The following is a 20,840-nucleotide window of genomic DNA, read 5'->3' as shown; positions in this document are numbered from 1 at the left end:
AAATCATTTGCAAACCAATAAAATCTTTATAAAATAGAGAAAATACTATATTTATATTTCGTTCTTCGTAGTCCAACACAAATTCGGAGGTGTTATCGATATCGGATTTTGGCGTGCATACACTCAAAACAAAGCTATTGATTTGTACTTCAGAATCATCCATCAGAATCACTGCAGAATCAAAGAAGAGGCAAGGCGTAGGAAAGGGAAACAGGTAGTCGAGGAGTAGGAGATTGTGATTGGAAATTTGTGAAGTATAGCAAGTTAGTACCAGGAAAGTATTCTGAACATTCTCGAGATATATTGTGAATAGCTGATAGCTCTGTCTTATATTGCAAGTGCTTTGAAGCACCGAACCCTAAACCTTGATTCCATTTATTGATCTTTGAACCGTAAACCTTATTCTTTCTGAACCATTGATTACTGAATACCCGAATACGAACCACTTATATATGAAACTACTCCGCAAATACATACAAACTAAATACCGAACACCGAACCAAGATTTGCTTATATACTCAAACCATTATACCTTATACATTGAAAGACCAAATCCTTTTAACCTTGAAACTTTGATTCTTTTGTTATCCGATTCTTTCACCAGCTGATATCCATTCTTTGAAATTGCTATTTTGTTTCCTTGTGAAGATTAAAAGCCATCTCATGATTGAAATATCCCAGGTTGATTATGATTATGTTTATTGCTTTACATTGTTTATTATGTTATTATGATAGAATTGGATTGTTTTATAAAATTGTGGACCAGATTCATGGTCAGACCAGATTGGTGGTCAAGTTAGGCCAATGTGTGCCTTGGATCTAATACTTAGAGCAAAACTGTGTGCCTTGCTCGGGGTTAGTGTGTAAAAACCAGTTTTTTTATTAAATATATATGTTTATGTAAGTCTAGTGATTTATTAATACAAGTACTAAAAATGATATTTATAAAAAAAAATGTATATAATTTGAAACGTTTAGTTGTTTTCTTTACTTGGTCAAAACCTGTTACTAATAGATAAGATATGAGTTATACTTTAAAAATACAGATATGAGTTAGTTTTGAAAATAGTGGAGGGTGATACTGATAAGTACGCGTTAACTTAGGAGTTAAGTACGTTACATTTGTAAATAAATAGATGTAATTTAGTTCATTTGTTTCTTGCACAGCTCTCTTCTTTCTCAGGTACTTTTCTTTTCTCTCGATTTTCTTTTGAACGTGTGTGTTTTAGGTTACTCATTGTTGTACTGTATTCATTTATGTAATGGTCAAGTTATTTTTAATACTTAATATATGTGCTTGTTGATTTATATATTTTATTATACATTGATATTTTATTAAATACTTAATGCTCTGTTTAAAAGTAGTGTTTAAAAGTAGTCTTTAATTTTAAAAAGAATGATTTTTGAAAAGAAATATTATGTACATGTGATATTTCTGGTTAACTCCTTTTATATGATTTTGTTAAATTATGTTGTTAACGTGATAAATGTGAAAAATAGTTAATTATGTGTATTATTTTTATAAAAGATTGTTAATATGTAACTGTTTATTTATTTTATGAGATATTATTATTAGTGTTTTTATTATTATGTTAATGACATATGTGATGATTTTATTCTCTTTTATAAGTCTCTGTTTTTGTTAGTTTTATTTTTATAAATTGATCAATCATTTATTCATTTTAGAAATTTTTAATTATATGTACATACATGTTTATTTATTTAATTTTTACTTTTACTTATGTGTGTTTTTAGAAAATGGTATTAATTGACTTGTATAATTTTTAAAAACTCATTTAGTAAATTCTTGTTAGTATAATATTTCATTATATTTAGTTTTTTTTTTATATTAACTTGTTGCCTGGTTTTGTATTGCAACACATTTTATTTTATAATGTTGGTTGATTTTGTATTGCAGCTCTCTGTATATGTTATTTTTATTGCCTGGTTTTTGTTTTAGAGTCCTTATTTTGTGAATATATAATTATATATATATATTATCTTTTGCCTGGTTTGTGTATTCGAGTGTATGAGGATAATTAATTATGTTTTTTTTAATAATAACTACATAGGTTGGATTTCTCTGCGTGAAGTGATAAATTGTTAAAGTGGTTGTCAGTGTCAAGGTAAGTTAACTCTTCACACTCTTATTTTTATTTTGAAATCTGTTAAATATTTTTTGCACTGCTTTTATTTTAACAACTATGGATCAAGTAATTGTTTTAGACATAAGAATTCCCAGTGAGCTCTGACCTATGAAACATTTAGTAATTGCGTATAGTTCCGGAACTAGATTTTGATACCTTACTAGGGCGTGCTTTGCACAGTTTATGATACCTTAGTAAGGGGCGCATTATTGACAGTTGTGAACCTATGATACTGTGTCACCAGGTATTTGTGACCTTAGCAAGATGTGGAATTTATTTATGTTATATGTAAACTTTGGATTTTGAGCAATGATTTTGGCTTTATAAAAACTATGAACTCCTTGGTCCACTAGTGTCAAATTGTTTTCTTGCTGGGATGTTTGGCTCATGACTTACAATTTTTCAGGTGCTAAACTTCTGGGATGGACAAGGAAATGCATTTGGCTTGAGCTAATTTTAATAATATTTTAGTGATAGTGTCTTATCTTAGAGCTGCGTCTCTCTGTATTTGTCTTTATTTCAGCTATATGATACTATTTTTGAGTTGGATTTCAGAATCTTGTTTGCTTATGTGAGACTTGTTTTAAGTATGAATAAAGTTTGATATCTAAGTATAGTTGTTGTATAAAAAGTTGGGGTATTACAGTTGGTATTCAGAGCCTAGGTTAACTTCCTGTAGACTTCCTTTTAGGCGTGACATGTGAGTTGAGAGTTTTAAAATATTAATATTTTGTTGTGGCACTTGTAGATGGCAGATAATGATAATATTTGGGGTTTTGAAGATGAGATATTTGATGAGGATGATCCAGAAGAGGAGTTCATGGAGGATGAAGATGAACAAGAGCAGGAAGTAACGGTCCCTACTACTATGGATGTGGGGGATTCGGCACCAGTTCCTGATTATGATGATTGTGACTCAGTTACTGGACCGGTAGTACCGCGAGGAGGAATTCTTGGGGAGTTGACAGATATGGATAGTGATACTATTGTTTGGCTGGCGGAGCAGATTGATGAGTTGACTATTGAAAGTGGAAATTTGAAGATAGAAAGAGATGTTTTAGCGGAGGAATTGAAGGATGAAAGGAATAAGTCAAGAATTGCACAACAGACCTATAAAAAGAAATTGGATGAGATTGTCCAATTCACTAACTCTTATGATCCAAAAACTTTAGAAAAATGGTGTACTGAAACAGGAGTTAGGGAGATTAATAACTTCATATCGGACATATGACTCCAAATGGAAATCACGAATCGACAAATTGATCGCTTATTTAAGAAAGATTGAGCTTATCATTAGATTGTAATTCATTTCATATATGCATTTGTTTTGATTGCTTGTATTATTTTAAGAGATTATAAATAAAGTTTCGAGCATTGATTTTACTTTATCATAAATATTTTGTATATTGTTATTAATATCGGGATTGAGTTTTAAATGAATTATATAGGAACCATGCCTCGTCAGAATACTAACAACGTGATGACTCAATTGGCTGAAACATTGGTGGGGAACCAGCAAGGTGGACCTAGGAGCTTGATATCCGAATTTAAGAAGTTAAGTCCACCCATTTTTGAAGGATCTACAAATCCTTCAGAAGTGGATAAGTGGCTACAAGAGATGGAGAAGATTTTTGAGTTACTAGGAAGTACGGACGAACAGAAGGTTAATTTGGCAAGCTACCAACTCCAAGGAAGTGCTTACGACTGGTGGCTAATGGAGAAAAGACGCGTTGAAAATAATGAAGAAGAGGCTTCCGGAGCATACACTTAGGAAACTTTTAAGGAGTCATTTAAGGACAAGTATTTTCCCAGGACGGTACGAGCTAAGTTGGAGCACGATTTTATAAGGTTGGAACAAGGAGAAAAGCAAACTGTCTCGGAGTATGAGGCTGAATTCGCCCGTTTGGCTAAGTATGTGCCAACTTTGGTGGCAGACGAGATTAGTAGGGCACGTAGATTTGAGGAAGGATTACGTATTGAGATTAAGAGGCATGTGGCTGCTTTTGAGCTAAACAGCTACAATATGGTGTTGAACAAGGCTTTAGTAGTCGAGAGGGGGCTAGTGGGAGATGAAGGAAAGAAAGACTCTAAGGCTAAGAAGAGATGGGAGCCTACAGGTGGATTTAACGAGAATGATTCCCCGAGAAAGTTCAATAATCGAGGAAATGGTGGAAATTTTTCTCGAAACGCTTCAGGGAACAAGGTGACATGTTCAAGGTGCAGCAAAAATCACTTGGATAAAGACTGTCATTGGAACACAGGAGCTTGTTTTAGTTGTGGAGAGAAGGGACATAAGATTTCTGAATGTCCAAAGCGTGATCCAAATCGTAACAAAGACAATACAAATAAGGCCACTTTGGCATCTCTTATTGGACCAAATTACGGACGAGTGTATCAACATACACCTAAGCAAGATTGAGGTACGCGATCAATTTCTTTCAATGATTATGTGTTACACTTTGATTTATGTTTAGTTAAAATTTGGGGACAAATTTTTTTAAGGAGGGTAGAATGTAAAAACCAGTTTTTTTTATTAAATATATATGTTTATGTAAGTCTAGTGATTTAATAATACAAGTACTAAAAATGATATTTATAAAAAAAATGTATATAATTTGAAACGTTTAGTTGTTTTCTTTACTTGGTCAAAACCAGTTACTAATAGATAAGATATGAGTTAAACTTTAAAAATACAGATATGAGTTAGTTTTGAAAATAGTGGAGGGTGATACTGATAAGTACGCGTTAACTTAAGAGTTAAGTACATTACATTTGTAAATAAATAGATGTAATTTAGTTCATTTGTTTCTTGCACAGCTCTCTTCTTTCTCAAGTACTTTTCTTTTCTCTCGATTTTCTTTTGAACGTGTGTGTTTTAGGTTACTCATTGTTGTACTGTATTCATTTATGTAATGGTCAAGTTATTTTTAATACTTAATATATGTGCTTGTTGATTTATATATTTTATTATACATTGATATTTTGTTAAATACTTAATGCTCTGTTTAAAAGTAGTGTTTAAAAGTAGTCTTTAATTTTAAAAAGAATGATTTGTGAAAAGAAATATTATGTACATGTGATATTTCTGGTTAACTCCTTTTATATGATTTTGTTAAATTATGTTGTTAACGTGATAAATGTGAAAAATAGTTAATTATGTGTATTATTTTTATAAAAGATTGTTAATATGTAACTGTTTATTTATTTTATGAGATATTATAATTAGTGTTTTTATTATTATGTTAATGACATATGTGATGATTTTATTCTCTTTTATAAGTCTCTGTTTTTGTTAGTTTTATTTTTATAAATTGATCAATCATTTATTCATTCTAGAAAATTTTAATTATATGTACATACATGTTTATTTATTTAATTTTTATTTTTACTTATGTGTGTTTTTAGAAAATGGTATTAATTGACTTGTATAATTTTTAAAAAACTCATTTAGTAAATTCTTGTTAGTATAATATTTCATTATATTTAGTTTTTTTTTATATTATCTTGTTGCCTGATTTGTATTGCAACACATGTTATTTTATAATGTTGGTTGATTTTGTATTGCAGCTCTCTGTATATGTTGTTTTTATTGCCTGGTTTTTGTTTTAGAGTCCTTATTTTGTGAATATATAATTTTATATATATATATATATATTATCTTTTGCCTGGTTTGTGTATTCGAGTGTATGAGGATAATTAATTATGTTTGTTTTTAATAATAACTACATAGGTTGGATTTCTCTGCGCGAAGTGATAAATTGTTAAAGTGGTTGTCAGTGTCAAGGTAAGTTAACTCTTCACACTCTTATTTTTATTTTGAAATCTGTTAAATATTTTTTGCACTGCTTTTATTTTAACAACTATGGATCAAGTAATTGTTTTAGACCTAAGAATTCCCAGTGAGCTCTGACCTATGAAACATTTAATAATTGCGTATAGTTCCGGAACTAGATTTTGATACCTTACTAGGGCGTGCTTTGCACAGTTTATGATACCTTAGTAAGGGGCGCATTATTGACAGTTGTGAACCTATGATATTGTGTCACCAGGTATTTGTGACCTTAGCAAGCTGTGGAATTTATTTATGTTATATGTAAACTTTGGATTTTGAGCAATGATTTTGGCTTTATAAAAACTATGAACTCCTTGGTCCACTAGTGTCGAATTGTTTTCTTGCTGGGCTGTTTGGCTCATGACTTACAATTTTTCAGGTGCTAAACTTCTGGGATGGACAAGGAAATGCATTTGGCTTGAGCTTATTGTAATAATATTTTAGTGATAGTGTCTTATCTTAGAGCTGCGTCTCTCTGTATTTGTCTTTATTTCAGCTATATGATACTATTTTTGAGTTGGATTTCGGAATCTTGTTTGCTTATGTGAGACTTTTTTTAAGTATGAATAAAGTTTGATATCTAAGTATAGTTGTTGTATAAAAAGTTGGGGTATTACATAGTGCGTGACTGATCAGCAGCCTAACGTTGGTTTTTAAATTAAAAATTTAATATCCAATTATGAATCATTATCCATTGTTCTCTTGACACCTCCAATCATTTCACTTGATCATTATTTATTCTCAGTATTGTCAATGTGACTTGCTGAGCTAGTTAGCTCATTTGTGCGATTTTGTTTATGTTCTTTTCCAGTTAAGAAGGAACCTGTTGGTAGCGAGGATCCCCAATCCAGTGTGAGAGCTAGGGGTCCAGGTTGATCGAGTTAAGCTAGATGACAGCTTTTAAGATAGTTTAAGTTCGTAAAGTTTGTAATGATGTTTAATACTCAGTTGTAAGTTTGAATAGTTGGGTTTTGGGCATTTGTAATATAAGTGTGTGTGTGTGGCTTGTGTACATACTTTAACCTATTGCGGTCCGTGGTAGTTGGTAAGTAGGGTCACTGCATATTATTATTATCTTTATTATTGTTATAAGCAGGTTATCAATAAGGTGTGTGTGTGTGGACCCCAAACTTCTGACCCGGGTTTGGAGGGCGCCACAGGTTTGGTATCAGAGCTACAGGTTATAAGTCACTGACACAAGCTTAGATTGACGGGATTGGGTAGAGGGTTAGGATTAGAAGTAAGAAATAGAAAGATAGAACGTCGAGAGGTTGAGTGCGACGGTATAACAGGTATTAGTATGATTCGCGTTATGGTTCGAGATTTTTATTTTTGTGATATGATTTCAGATAACAGCGATGGCCGACTCTTTCATTCTGGCACCAGTTGATCACTCAGAGCCCTCAGTTGGAGGACCATCTTCAGATCCGCATCCTGTTTGTTCCACCAATGTTGGCTATTTTACCTCCACCTGTGTTGCAGCCCGTACCACTGCAGGCCATTCCACCCCCAGGAATGAGGCCGCCTATTAGAGGACCCCCACCTGCTGATTCAGGTTTTATTGGTCACTCAGTTACAGGTGTATCTTTTCAGTTCTCTTCATATCCTGTTCTGTATCATCAGTTTGAGGCTTGCCTTATGGAGCAGCGATTCTTACATGGTTAGATTCAGGAGTTATTACATATCATGCGTACCAGAGATATCGGGAAAGGTGAGAGGCGACTTAGAGAGAGGCTCCAGGTGTTTCAGAGAGCAGATGCTGTGAGGAATTCTGAGGCTACCCATGAGGATATCACCCCTGATTTTCTTGTGGAGTGGGCTAAGTGGGTTTTAGAGGAGCTTGAGGAGATTGGAGGTCCAGACTTGCCATGAGCCAGAGACACAGAGATAGAACTTTTGATCTATATATATCAGTACCTTTTCCTTTCCAACATTGTCATTTACATTACTGCACCTGTTTTACATTACTCTACTTATTGCACCAGTTATACCACCTGTGATACCATGTACCCTGTAACCCCCCAAATCCGGGGTCGGGGATCCGGGTTGTCACGAGTTCCATTTCCCTTAATAACACCCAATCTTAATAAATAATCAACTACTCTGTACTGTGACCCCGTAATAAACACACACACCACAAGTTAGAGTCTCAGAGATGAATATCCAAAAATAATCACAAGTCGTTTTATTCCACAATTATATGCCAGTACACCTTAAACGGGTTTCTGAATAAATTTACATTTCTTTGCCATTATTACAATTGATAAAGATACATAAGTCTGGTACATCAAAAGTTGAAAGCCTAGCCTATTGGTAGTTCCTACCTCAGCTACAGCGACATCAACGTCTATAGGAAACTGCAGAACATTTCCTAATCGCTTGCGAATCGGGAGCTTGGTCATGTTCATCTTTTCTATCTGTTGTTGTGTGATGAAAGAAGAAAGCAAGGGTGAGCAGCAAGCCCACCAAAATAATATGTATAATGATTAACAATATATGAGCCTTCTCATAGTACTCATGAAAGTCTTGGTCAAAAGAAATGAACCAAGTTTGACCTCTTAATGCGACGAAGTCGCAAAATATTCAGTATATATACTTATATACTTTTCAAAATCTTTGAAATCCTCTGCCATGTATAATATACATAGAGTTCCAGTTTATAACTGTATAAAAATATCGTTGCAAGGTGATCTCATATATCTAACCTTGTCTCAACGTTTTTCTGAAAATCTTTGACATGCACAAGATAATCATTTACTAGATATAAGTTTAAAAGATGAAGTTACAAGATACTTCAATATACTTATATATTTTCCGAATACTACTTGAACTACCACCTTTCAATGTATAAATAGTTCATCCCATAGATTAAGCTATAAGACAAAACTTGTATAGAATCAATCTTTAAAATATCATCAAAATAAAATGAAGTTATGAGATACTTCATTTGATGCACACATCATTTTGAAAACTTGACCCTGCTAAGTAGCTGAGCTACTTAGCTCATTTGTGCGATTTTGTTTATGTTCTTTTCCAGTTAAGAAGGAACCTGATGGTAGCGAGGATCCCCAATCCAGTGCGAGAGTTAGGGGTCCAGGTTGATCGAGTTAAGCTAGCTGACAGCTTTTGAGATAGTTTAAGTTTGTAAAGTTTGTAATGATGTTTAATACTCAGTTGTAAGTTTGAATAGTTGGGTTTTGGACGTTTATAATATAAGTGTGTGTGTGTGGCTTGTGTACATAATTTAACCTGTTACGGTCCGTGGTAGTTGGTAAGTAGGGTCACTACATATTATTATTATCTTTATTATTGTTATAAGCAGGTTATCGATAAGGTGTGTGTGTGGACCCCAAACTTCTGACCCGGGTTTGGAGGGCGCCACAATTAACATGTTTAAATCTCCGTGGACAATAAAATATTAAAGGACTTCTAGTGGGAAAGAATTATATTGATATAAGTATTGAAGATCAAAGGGTTTCAATGAATGAAGCAATGAATGACCATCAGGCAATATTAACTCAAAGTTGTAAAGAAATTGAGTGAATCCAATTTAGTGTTTGTCACTTGTGAACCAGACTAATGGACTGAGCGTCATCACATCAGAAAAGGATCAACTTAATAATTAAGAAGAAAACAAGTTGATTCAGAATATAATGGATCAAATACTAGAAAAATTTGAGATATATTGAAGATAATTAAGAAAATTGCCAAGTCATGGAAATCTCTCTAGGAGCCACTAGAGGAAAAGTTTCTACGTCATGAAACCTCTCCTCTAGGTACCACCAGAGGAAAAATGGCTAAGGCTAAGGTGAAAGAGTGATTATGCCGTATAGATCCCATATGCATGACCCTAGGCGCCATTCTTCTCAGACTTTAAGTAAGAAAGAATCATGGCGCCACAAGGAACAAAGTATGTACTCTAGGCGCCATCACAGTAACTTCTTATAGGCGCCATATGATTTACATGGATTTTGGCTGTCACTCTAAGCGCCACCAAAACCTTAGATAATTCATTGTCACAAGGAGCACAAATGTTTGTTGTGTCTAAAATGAAGCCACGTCTTTGAAGATTTGTGAAGTCTACATAAAAGGGGCATATAAAATTTACTCTGCTGATTATCTTCTCCAGCAACTAAAAGCAAAGCATTTACGAGAGCTCCATCAAAGCATTAAATTTGAAAAGCTTGTATCTATACTATTATGCTGCTGAATTTATTGTAATTTGCAGAGTGTAGCAACCTCAAGATTTATATTAATAAAATAATATATTCCTCGAATTATTTTGTGCACTTTTGGTTCCGTATTTTTGACAAAGAATTTAAAACGAATCGAAAAAATTATAGGTATCATATTCAACCCCCTTTATATGATCCTTTGGGACTAACAAAACACCATAAGAATATTTGTATCCTGTGGGAAATAGCCATGCGCCAAATCTTGTGTCATCCTTTTAATTGAGGAACATAAACAATTTTACTAAGTTGATCATGCCACATTTTATATCCAGATTTTGCAATATATAAACCATCATTCAATCTGAACAAGACAATCTTATCACCAACTTCATGCTGAGAACATTAGTTGCCAAGATAGCTTTAGCATCATCAATTAGAAACATTTGTTGCACTCTGTCAACATCCCAAGTTTTAGTACAAGGTTGGAAAAGTGTACACACTCGTTCATGTATTCCTTCATATCCATGACAATCATCAGCTTTAAAAGTTATTTTAGTGCGCAACCACGGGTCCTTTGTTGCTACAAAGTCTCTACCATCACCTATAATCCAATGAATACCACTAACCAGAATTTCTTTTGTTTGTCATGTGCCTGTCCAAGTAAAACTCGAACCTCTGCCTTTCGCTGCATGGAGAATACTCGTATCAAGAAAATAACATGCTTTAAGCACACAAGATACTAACATCCAAGGTTTATTTATACATCACCACACATGTTTCCCCATCAAGGCCAAGTTGAATCCATAGAGACTTCTGAAGCCAATGCCTCCTTTAGCTTTGGTCATACACATTAACTCCCAAAAATATCAATTATCCCTTTCCTCCAATTTGCACCCGTTCTCCACCAGTAATTATTAAACATCCTCTCAATTCTTGACAAAACATTTTAGGCAATAAAAAGCAAGACATGCAGTAGGCAGGAATTGATTGAGCTATATTTCTAATCAGAACCGTCTTACCTGCTCTAGAGATTGGCTTTGTACTCCATGATTGAATCTGTTTGCTAATCCTGTCTTGTAGAAACCTAAATACTCGTTTCATTGATCTACCAATGAGGGATGGTAGACCCAAGTAATTATTACTAATAATGTCATTGTGTACTTCTAGAATATCTGAGAGTGCAAGCTGTTTATTCCTCCTGAAGTTCGAGCTAAAGAAAATCCATGATTTCTGAAAATTGATAGCTTGACCTGGCTTGACAGGATAATCGTTCAAGATGGATTTAACAGTAGCTACCTCTTTGCATATTGCTTTAAAAAAATAGAAAATTGTCATCAGCGAACAAGATATGAGACACCTCAGGTGCTGTTACACTGACTTTACACCCACTGATCCTACCCCTTGCTAGAGCATCATCCAGTGCATTCGATGGTCCTTTATACACAAAAAAAGAAATAAGTATGATGGAAGGGGGTCTCTTTTAGGAGCAATTGATGATATCAAGCAGAAACTATCAGAAGTTCACATAAGAACTTATACTAACGGATGATGATGACATCAACGGATGATGATATCGACGGATAATGATATCAATGGATGATGATGTCAACAAATGATGTAATCAGTATTTGTCACATCAGTTGATCTTTGGTAAGGAAAAGAAAACAGGAACTCAAGGCGGTGAAGGACTTTATCTCAGAAGCATTGTATAAGTTTCCCTGTTGTTAATAGAATATGATTCCTTATACATTGTGTAGCTATGCTTTATATAAAGCACATACTAGGTTCATGTTATATGCATCGTGATATTGTTATATCTTTCGCATAACCTAGTAGCTCTCCAGGATATTTGTTCATCCTTTTGAGAGAGTACGTTTGTAATCAGTTTTTATCTGTTAATATAAAAACTGTTGATTCTGTTGAAGCTTTGTCGAATTTAGTATATTAACTGTATTCACCCCCCTCTATAGTTGATTAAGGGAATAACAATTGGTATCAGAGCTTGCTGTTAACGTACAAACAATTTAAGATCTGAAAATCAATCAACAATATCGGACAAAGAAGAAGAAACATAGAATCTGAAGCCACCACCCCCAGCCACATCATAGATAAGCAGCAACATGAGTAGGTATGAAGCAATCAAGGTGCCTATCCTGAAGATACATGAATATCCAATCTAGAAAGTCAGGATGGCCATGTGCTTGGAAGCCACGGATCCTAAATATCTAAATGGGATCTATGATGGTCCTCATAGACCAATGAAGATAGTTGTTTCGCTTGCAGGAGAACCAGAAAAGATGATAGACAAAGACATGAATGACTATTCTCCTGAAGATATCTCGTCTATCATGAAGGATGCTAAGGTCAGACACATCCTGCACAGTAGTCTTGAAAGTGTTGTGTCCAATCGAGTTATTGGATGTAAGATAACAAAAGAGATATGAGATTCTTTAGAAATAAAGTGTCAAGGTACAACCGCTATCAAGAAGAACATGAGGACAATACTTACTCAAGAATATGAGCTCTTTGACTCAAGGGACAATGAGTCCTTAACTGAGATCTATGACAGATTTCATAAGTTGCTGAATGACTTATCCCTTGTCAACAAAGAATATGATTTGGAGGACTTAAAATTGAAGTTCCTACTTGATCTCCCTGAAAAGTGGGACTTTAAAGTCACATCAATAAGGGATAACTATCAACTTGATAACACACCTCTAGATGAGATATATGGAGTTCTGAAAACTCATGAACTAGAGATGGAGCAAAGAAGTAAGAGGAAAGGATCTAAATCTAGACCAGTTGCACTCAAGGTTGAAGAGAAGCCAAAGGAGAAAGATAGGAGGAAAAGCTACTCCAAAGGGAAATCCATGATTGCAAAGTCAGATGCTGAATCATCAAATTTCGATGATGACTCAAATACTGATACTAAATCAGATACTGAAAGTGATCATAACAATAATAAAGACATGGATCAAATGGCTGCCCTACTAGTTAAAAGCTTCAAGAAGATGGTCTACAAGAATTTCAAGAAAGGGATAAGATTTTCCAGAAAAGGTTCCAGTTCCTCAAACTCTGATAAGAGGAAAAACAGAAGAAATACTAATGGGAAGGAATCTAGATCTGGAAAACTTGACAAGTCAAAAGAGAGATGTTTCAATTATGATGGAATTGGACACTTTGCAGCTGACTACAAAAAACCCAGAGCTGAGAAGAAACAAGCTTTGATCTCAAGGAAGAGAAACTGGGATGATTCATCAGATTCAAATGATGAATTCAATTATGCTCTCATGGCAAAAGATGATGCTCAGGCTGACAATGCTGAATTAAAGGTACCTCAGACTACTCTTGCTTTTGATACTAATGGTATTTATGAATTAAGATTATTTCTTAAGTCTCTGCATGTTAGTTATAAGGATCAAACCTTAGAAAATAATAGAATCAAGAAAGAAAACTCTGTATTAAAGAAAAGGAATGATCACCTTAGAAAATGAGTTGCTTTCCATGCTAGAAATTAAAAAAGAAAGAGACAATATTGTTTATGTTAAAGAAAAATTGTTAGAAATAATATGCTTATCTAGAGAAGGAGCTAGAAAAAGAAAGAGAAGTCATTAAACTTTGGAATAACTCAGGAAAGCCATCTCAGGAGATTTTAGAGAATGGCTGTTGGGGATCAGGATTAGGATATTCAGCTATATCTAATTCTGATAAGAAAAGTGGAAAAGAAACTGAGAGAACATAACCAATAAAAACTGATAGCAAGGTCAAACTGAACAAGGTTCAAATAAAGACCGTTAAGTTTAATCCTAGTGCTAATACTGTTAAGTCAATCCATGAGAAAGGTACAACCTCAGCACCCAGATCAAACTTAATTACTGATACAAGTGAACAAGTTCACACAAAATCAGTAAATATTGGTTCAATGACTCAGAAACAGCTTAAGCAAAAGCTGAAGGATCTTCACATGAAAGACAAGAGGAAAAGGTCTAGGAAAAATAGGAATGGAAAGATAGGTGTTAATAAGAATGGAAATTATGTAACCCCTCCTAATGCACCTAGAAAGACATGTTCAAACTGTGGTAGCACAAATCATCTTGCTAATTCTTGCAAGAAGAATAAAAAGATAAATGTTGTTCCTTCCAAATCAGAGTTTAGGAATAGAACAGTTAGATATAAACCACAAAGACCTTGTTTTCATTGTGGTAGTGTTTGGCATTCTATTTATACATGTAAAGAGTATCACAGTTTGTATTATGATTATTATAAACTAAAATCCTCTTTAATTAAAGCAAAATATGTTTCTGCATGTATAAATACTGATAGTAAGGATGTTAACATAAACTCTGATAAAAAGTCTTCTATTGCATATGTTAACAAACTTAAAAAGGCCAAAAGATCCAACCAAGTCTAGGTCCTTAAAAACACTAACATATTCAAATTATTGATTGTAGGGTGACATAAGGAATGCTCTAGTCTTGGAAAGTGGATGCTCAGGACATATGACTAGTTATAAATCCCTGCTATCAAAATTTGAGGAGAAGGCTGGCCCAAACATTTCTTATGGGGATGGAAACTTAGGAAAAATCTTGGGATATGGCAAAATCAAAATTGGAAATGTCATCATTGAAAATGTAGCTCTAGTTGCAAGAATCAAGAATAATCTGATTAGTGTGAGTCAAATCTGTGACAGAGGTTACCATGTTAACTTCTATGAGGAGCATTGTGAATTGTCAGTAAGTCTGATGGAAAGATTGCATTGAATGGTATAAGACATGGTAGTTTATATGAAGCCAGGGTCTCCACAAGTATTGATAATTCAGAAGTTTGTCTATTGAGTAGAGAATTTGTGGAAGACAGCTGGAACTGACATAAAATACTTTCTCACCTCAACTTCAACAATATCAATGAACTTGTGAGGAAAGATCTTGTGAGAGGATTTCCCAATGCAGTTTTTACTCCTGATGGCTTATGCAACTCATGGTAGAAAGCTAAGGAAAGGAAAAATTCTTTCAATAGTAAAACTGAATCCTCCATTCTTGAACCATATGATCTACTTCATATTGATCTATTTGGTCCAGTGAATGTTATGTCAATTGCCAAGAAGAGGTATGCACTCGTAATTGTTGATGAATATACAAGATACATATGGGTGTATTTTCTGCACACCAAAGATGAATCTCCATCCATTCTTCTTGATAATGTGAGGGAGCTGGAAAAAGGGTCAACATACAAAGTCAAGATCATCAAAAGTGATAATGGAACTTAATTCAAGAATAGCTCTATGGAATAGTTCTGTAAACTCAAGGGGATAAAACAAGAGTTTTCTGGTCCTGGAACTCCACAACAAAATGGAGTTGTTGAAAGAAAGAATAGAACTCTGATAGAAGCTGTAAGAACCATGCCAGAGGAAGCAAGATTGCCTACCTACTTCTGGGCTGAGGCTGTACAAACTGCTTGTTTTACACAAAATGCAACATTGATCAACAAGCATGGAAAAACACCATTTGAGATGGTGAAGGGAAAGAATCCAAATTTGAAGTTCTTTCATATTTTTGGTTGTAAGTGTTTTGTTCTCAAAACTCATCCGAAGCAGCTGACCAAGTTTGATCTGAAAGCCGATGAAGGAATTTTTGTGGGTTATCCGTTGACTACAAAAGCCTTCAAAGTTTACAATATGAGAACAAGAATAGTCATGGAATCTATACATGTATCTTTTGATGACAAGAAGATAACAGGTCTAGATGATGCAGATGATCATGACAAATATGAGATTTGAAAATGAAGTACCTTATGCTGAACTTTTAAGTACTAACTCTGATATAGTAACAACTGATATCACTCAAAGCTTTGAGGTTCCACAAAACAGTGGAAATACTTCTAACACTGAAGCATATGTTGAGGGGGAGCAACATGAATCAAATCCAAAGACTACTACATGTGATCCAACTCAAGGAACATCAGTAGAAAGATCATCAGACTCATCTTCCTCAAACTCTGATGAGTCAAATACTGATAACAATGGGAATACTAATTCAGGGGGAGTATCAGGAAACAATAGTGGCACTAATCAAAGAAATAACAGAGAGTTCATGGATCAAGGGGGAGGTTCGTCTTCAAGGAGTCAACTTCCATCTGCAAGAAAATGGTCTAAGTCATATACACCTGACTTAATCATTGGAAACCCTGATAGTGGTGTAAGAACAAGAAAAGCCACTCAGAATGAATGTCTCTACCATTCTTTTCTATCTCAAACTGAACCTAAAAAGGTTCAAGAAGCTCTGCAAGATTCTATATGGGTCATAACAATACAATAGAAGCTCAATGAATTTGAAAGGAACAAAGTCTGGACTTTTGTGCCAAGACCAAAGAACAGATCTGTAGTTGGCACAAAGTGGGTGTTCAGAAACAAAACTAACAGTGAGGGCTTTATTACAAGGAATATAGCAAAACTTGTTGCAAATGGTTACTCACAACAAGAAGGCATTGATTATGATGAGACATTTGCTCCAGTTACAAGGCTTGAGGCAATTAGAATCTTTCTTGCATGTGTTGCTCACAAGAAGTTTAAGGTGTTCCAAATAAATGTGAAGAATGCATTCTTAAATGGAGAACTCGAAGAGGAAGTTACGTTGAACAACCTCCAGGGTTCATTGATCCAAAGTATCCAGACCATTTCTATTTACTGGATAAAGCACTCTATGGACTAAAGCAAGCTCCAAGGGCCTGGTATGAAACACTTGCTCTATTTTTGTTAGAGAGTGGTTTCACAAGAGGTACAATTGACAAAACTCTCTTTTATAAATACCATGGTAAGGACTTTTTATTAGTACAAATATATGTTGATGATATCATTTTTGGATCTACTAATGATAAACTCTGTGAGAGATTTGCAAAGCTGATGTAGTCCAGATATTAAATGAGTATAATGGGAGAACTGAGTTACTTTCTAGGGTTACAAGTTAAACAAACTGATGAAGGAATCTTCATAAATCAATCCAAATACACCAGGAATCTACTCAAAAGATTTGGAATGCACGACTGCTCAACTACATCAACTCCCATGGCCACTATAACCAAGTTAGATTTAAATACTGGTTCTTCAGTAGATATAACTAACTACAGGGGTATGATTGGCTCACTCCTATATCTGACTGCTAGTGGACCTGATATCATGTATGCTACCTATCTCTGTGCAAGGTTCCAAGCTGATCCTAGAGAACCTCATATGTTAACCTCATCTATTAGCCGTGAAAGGAATTTTTAAGTATCTCAAAGGCACCATGAATCTGGGATTAATGTATCATAGAGATTCAAACTTTAAGCTAATTGGATATTCAGATGTTGATTTTACAGGATGCAAAATTAACAGGAAAAGCACATCTAGAAGCTGCCAATTTTTTGGTGGCAGATTGGTTTCTTGGTATAACAAGAAATAAAAGTCAATTTTCACATCAACTGTAGAAGCAGAATACATTGCTGCAGAAAGCTGTTGTGCTCAGATTTCATGGATGAAAAATCAACTGTTGGATTATGGGTTAGACTATTCTTCTATTCCTATATATTGTGATAATCAAAGTGCTATTTCAATGGCGGGAAATCCAGTGCAGCATTCAATGACAAAACACATCAGCATCAGGTACCATTTCATAAGGGAACATGTGGAAGATGGTATGGAATTGGTCTTTGTTCCAATAGATCAGCAAGTAGCAAATATATTTACCAAGCTTCTCTGTGAAGCTACTTTCACGATATTGGTGAATGAATTGGGAATGATATTAGGACAATTCTCAAACTCTGATAATTAAGACTGTTGATATTTTTGAAGCATAGTATCTTATTATTTGTCAGTACTTGCATGTTAGATACTGATTATTATGCTAAATGTTGATGCCATAATAATATGCAAATTGTGCTAAATGATCTTATGTGAAAATTGCATGTTGAACTATTGATTATGCATACATGCTCTGTTATTAGTTAAACTTACTTTGACTAATAGGTTCTGTCAGTAGTTGATAAATTCTGGTATTGGTCCACCCAATTTTGAGTAATAAATCCTGATAGTTGTGATTACATACTGATAATGGTCAAACTTTGATTGACTATTTTTATGAAGATATTGCTTAAGTCAGTATTGTAATTACAGGTTTAAAGTTAGCCACAGATGGGTAATTTTTCATGGTTATAGATGTTTACACATTGAGTAAGAATTTGAAACATGTTCGTTTATTTCATAACTTTATTATCAAGAACTGTGCATGTAGTAACACACATTTATATGATTACTTTTACAGTCAATCGTATAATGCCACGTGTCCCATTAAACTGAATATGACTAAATTAGTGGAGATAAGTGTTGTATAAAATCAATTTTTGATTTTAGATAATTCTTTACTTATCGTCTTTATTCTCTCTCTACTACTTTACCATTCTCAAAACCGTAAACTCTGAAACCCTAAATACTGTTCATAAATATTTCTTGAAAAATTAACCATGACTTTACCTGCTGCTTCTAAGTCATTTGATTATGATGGGGCAAAGTTTGTGACTAATAACTATTCAGCTATCCTGACCAACGACAATATGAAAGTTGATTTTCACAGCGATTGGGTTTGCTCTCAAAGCTCCACCCACAATCTCTGGTGACCAGGTGCTTTCTTTCTAGAGGACTGGAGTATTTGATGATGGAGGAGCTAATGAATCTCCAAGCCTTGTATTTGAATTTGACAATACAACAAGGATTGTAACTCCTGAAACTGTAAGGGATGTATTATAGTTGCCTACTCATACCTCCTACACAAGACTGATAAGTGATATTGAGATGAGGAGATTCTTTACTGAGATTAGCTATGACAAGGATTTAAAGAATCCTGGTCAATTAAAAATGAATAGGCTAAGGAAGGAATAAAATTTCTTCTTTGATTACATCACAAAGGCATTCAACAACAAATCTTCAAATTTTGATGCCTTGCCCATTATGACACAACAAATAGGGTACTCTTTAATTCATGGTTCACATTATGATTATGGTAGAGTAGTTATGTCTTTTATTGGTGATAGGATAAATGCTGATAGAAATATAGTATATTATGCTAGATTCTGTCAGTTGATTTTTAATGCTTGTTTTCCTGATACCCCTATCCCCTCTAATTAAATAGTGTCAGTGTTTAAGTTGACAAAAATGGCTTTCTCTGACTTAATTTAACAAGATGAAAAGCGGTTGAATTTAGCTCCTTTGAGGTTACCACTAGTTGCAAGAAACTTGCTTTTAGAAAGGCTTCCTGAGACTTATGGTTTGCTTAACAGCCAGAGTGCTAAGCTACAGGAAATCACCATTAGAAACCCTCATGTAGCTCACCCCAGCACAACAACTCAAACACAAATCCAAACACAAACTCAACCACCAGAACAATATCAAAAAGAAGCCACCTCGAGTGTCTCTCAAAAGACACTTGTTATAAAAAGAAAGAAAGAATTGGATAAAAGAGCTACAAATCCTGTTGTAACTAAGCCAAAAGATGAAGCATCTCAAGTTCTTCATTCTTCAAAACCTTCAGAAATTATAAAGAGGAAACTTGTACTTGCTGGATTAGAATCAGATTCAGATGAGGACAATGCTATCTTATCTTTCATATTTCCAAACCTTTCATATGATTCTTCTCCAAGACCAATTGTTCCATCAACTGCGAAAGACACAACTGCTGATATTGGTGCAAATCTCAGACCAAAGAAAAGAAGATTGGTCAACTCCTGATATTGTTTAAGAAGATTGGTTATCATGAGGATCATGGCCATACCACAGAAAACTGTTTCTCTCTCAAGATGTTCATAGAAGACCAGATCAAGAAGGGAAACATAAACCAGTATCTTCAAAGGAGGCTGAATGACAAAGACAGGGTCCCGGGAAGCGGTAAAAATGTGGTGAATGTTGTCTTTGGAGGCACAGCTTCTCCGCCTCGGAGCCCGGACCCAGAGAATGACGTGATGGTGATCCAAACTCTAGAAGATGAGCCAATCTGCTTCTCTTACTCAGATTATGTGGGACTCGATCCAGAGCATAATTTGGCATTGGTGGTAACCCTGGATGTCACAAATAATGAGGTAAAAAGAATTTTAGTTGACAACGGTTCTTCTGCTAATACTGTATTCGAGCACACACTTAACAGGATGGAGCTCGGGCACCTCCGAATGGACCCCTGTCTTGAAGATCCCCTATATGGATTTGGAAATACAATGATTCCAATCTGGGGTGTCATTTATCTGCCTATTATCTTTGGAACTGCGCCCCAACAGGTCTCCCATATTGTCGAGGAGAAATAGAGTACATCAAATCCAAATTCTGACATCCAGTCTACTGCTAAAGCGCTTGTAGAACTGTCTGAAACTCCGGTCATGCAATATCACAAGAGAGCTAGGGAAGTCTCTCATGAGCAAGTATAGGCTAGTGTCAAGAGGCTGGAAGGGAAAGGACTTTTTCCTGGATCAAGCACACAAGAACCTGTATCTCAAAGGGGTAAAACAGCTACATCTCCTGATCCAATCCCACAAGAACCTGTACCTCAAAGTGGTGCAGCAGATATTAAATAACAAGAGTCTCTAGATGAAATTGTTCAAGAGTCTATTGTTGCAATTATGGAGAAGAGTACACAAGAACATGGTTGTCAAAGTCATTCAGCAACTCCTGAT

General features: G+C 34.7%; 2 protein-coding genes across 2 annotated transcripts; both read left to right on the top strand.

Moving 5' to 3' along the window:
• Positions 1 to 3,600: 3,600 nt before the first annotated feature.
• On the top strand, positions 3,601 to 4,566 carry LOC141660655 (uncharacterized). The gene is made up of 2 exons (XM_074467642.1): positions 3,601 to 3,854; positions 3,960 to 4,566. The coding sequence occupies exons 1-2, from the start codon at positions 3,601 to 3,603 to the stop codon at positions 4,564 to 4,566; spliced, it is 861 nt and encodes a 286-aa protein (XP_074323743.1).
• Positions 4,567 to 18,647: 14,081 nt separating this feature from the next.
• LOC141660654 (uncharacterized) lies at positions 18,648 to 20,474 on the top strand. The gene is made up of 2 exons (XM_074467641.1): positions 18,648 to 18,764; positions 19,878 to 20,474. Exons 1-2 carry the CDS (start codon positions 18,648 to 18,650, stop codon positions 20,472 to 20,474), a joined length of 714 nt encoding a protein of 237 aa, XP_074323742.1.
• Positions 20,475 to 20,840: the final 366 nt, after the last annotated feature.

Source organism: Apium graveolens, chromosome 5, assembly GCF_009905375.1.
Source record: "Apium graveolens cultivar Ventura chromosome 5, ASM990537v1, whole genome shotgun sequence".
Classification (NCBI taxonomy): Eukaryota; Viridiplantae; Streptophyta; class Magnoliopsida; order Apiales; family Apiaceae; genus Apium; species Apium graveolens.
This window is presented reverse-complemented; position numbering and strand designations above follow the sequence as displayed.

What these genes read in the sequence shown, in the direction of transcription:
- LOC141660655 (XM_074467642.1), top strand. Translation starts at nt 3,601, where the DNA reads ATGCCTCGTCAGAATACTAACAACGTGATGACTCAATTGGCTGAAACA. An exon ending in CAAGGAAGTGCTTACGACTG is followed by an intron (nt 3,855 to 3,959) that starts GTGGCTAATGGA and finishes GTATTTTCCCAG; the next exon opens with GACGGTACGAGCTAAGTTGG.
- LOC141660654 (XM_074467641.1), top strand. Translation starts at nt 18,648, where the DNA reads ATGACTTTACCTGCTGCTTCTAAGTCATTTGATTATGATGGGGCAAAG. An exon ending in TTGATTTTCACAGCGATTGG is followed by an intron (nt 18,765 to 19,877) that starts GTTTGCTCTCAA and finishes TGCAAATCTCAG; the next exon opens with ACCAAAGAAAAGAAGATTGG.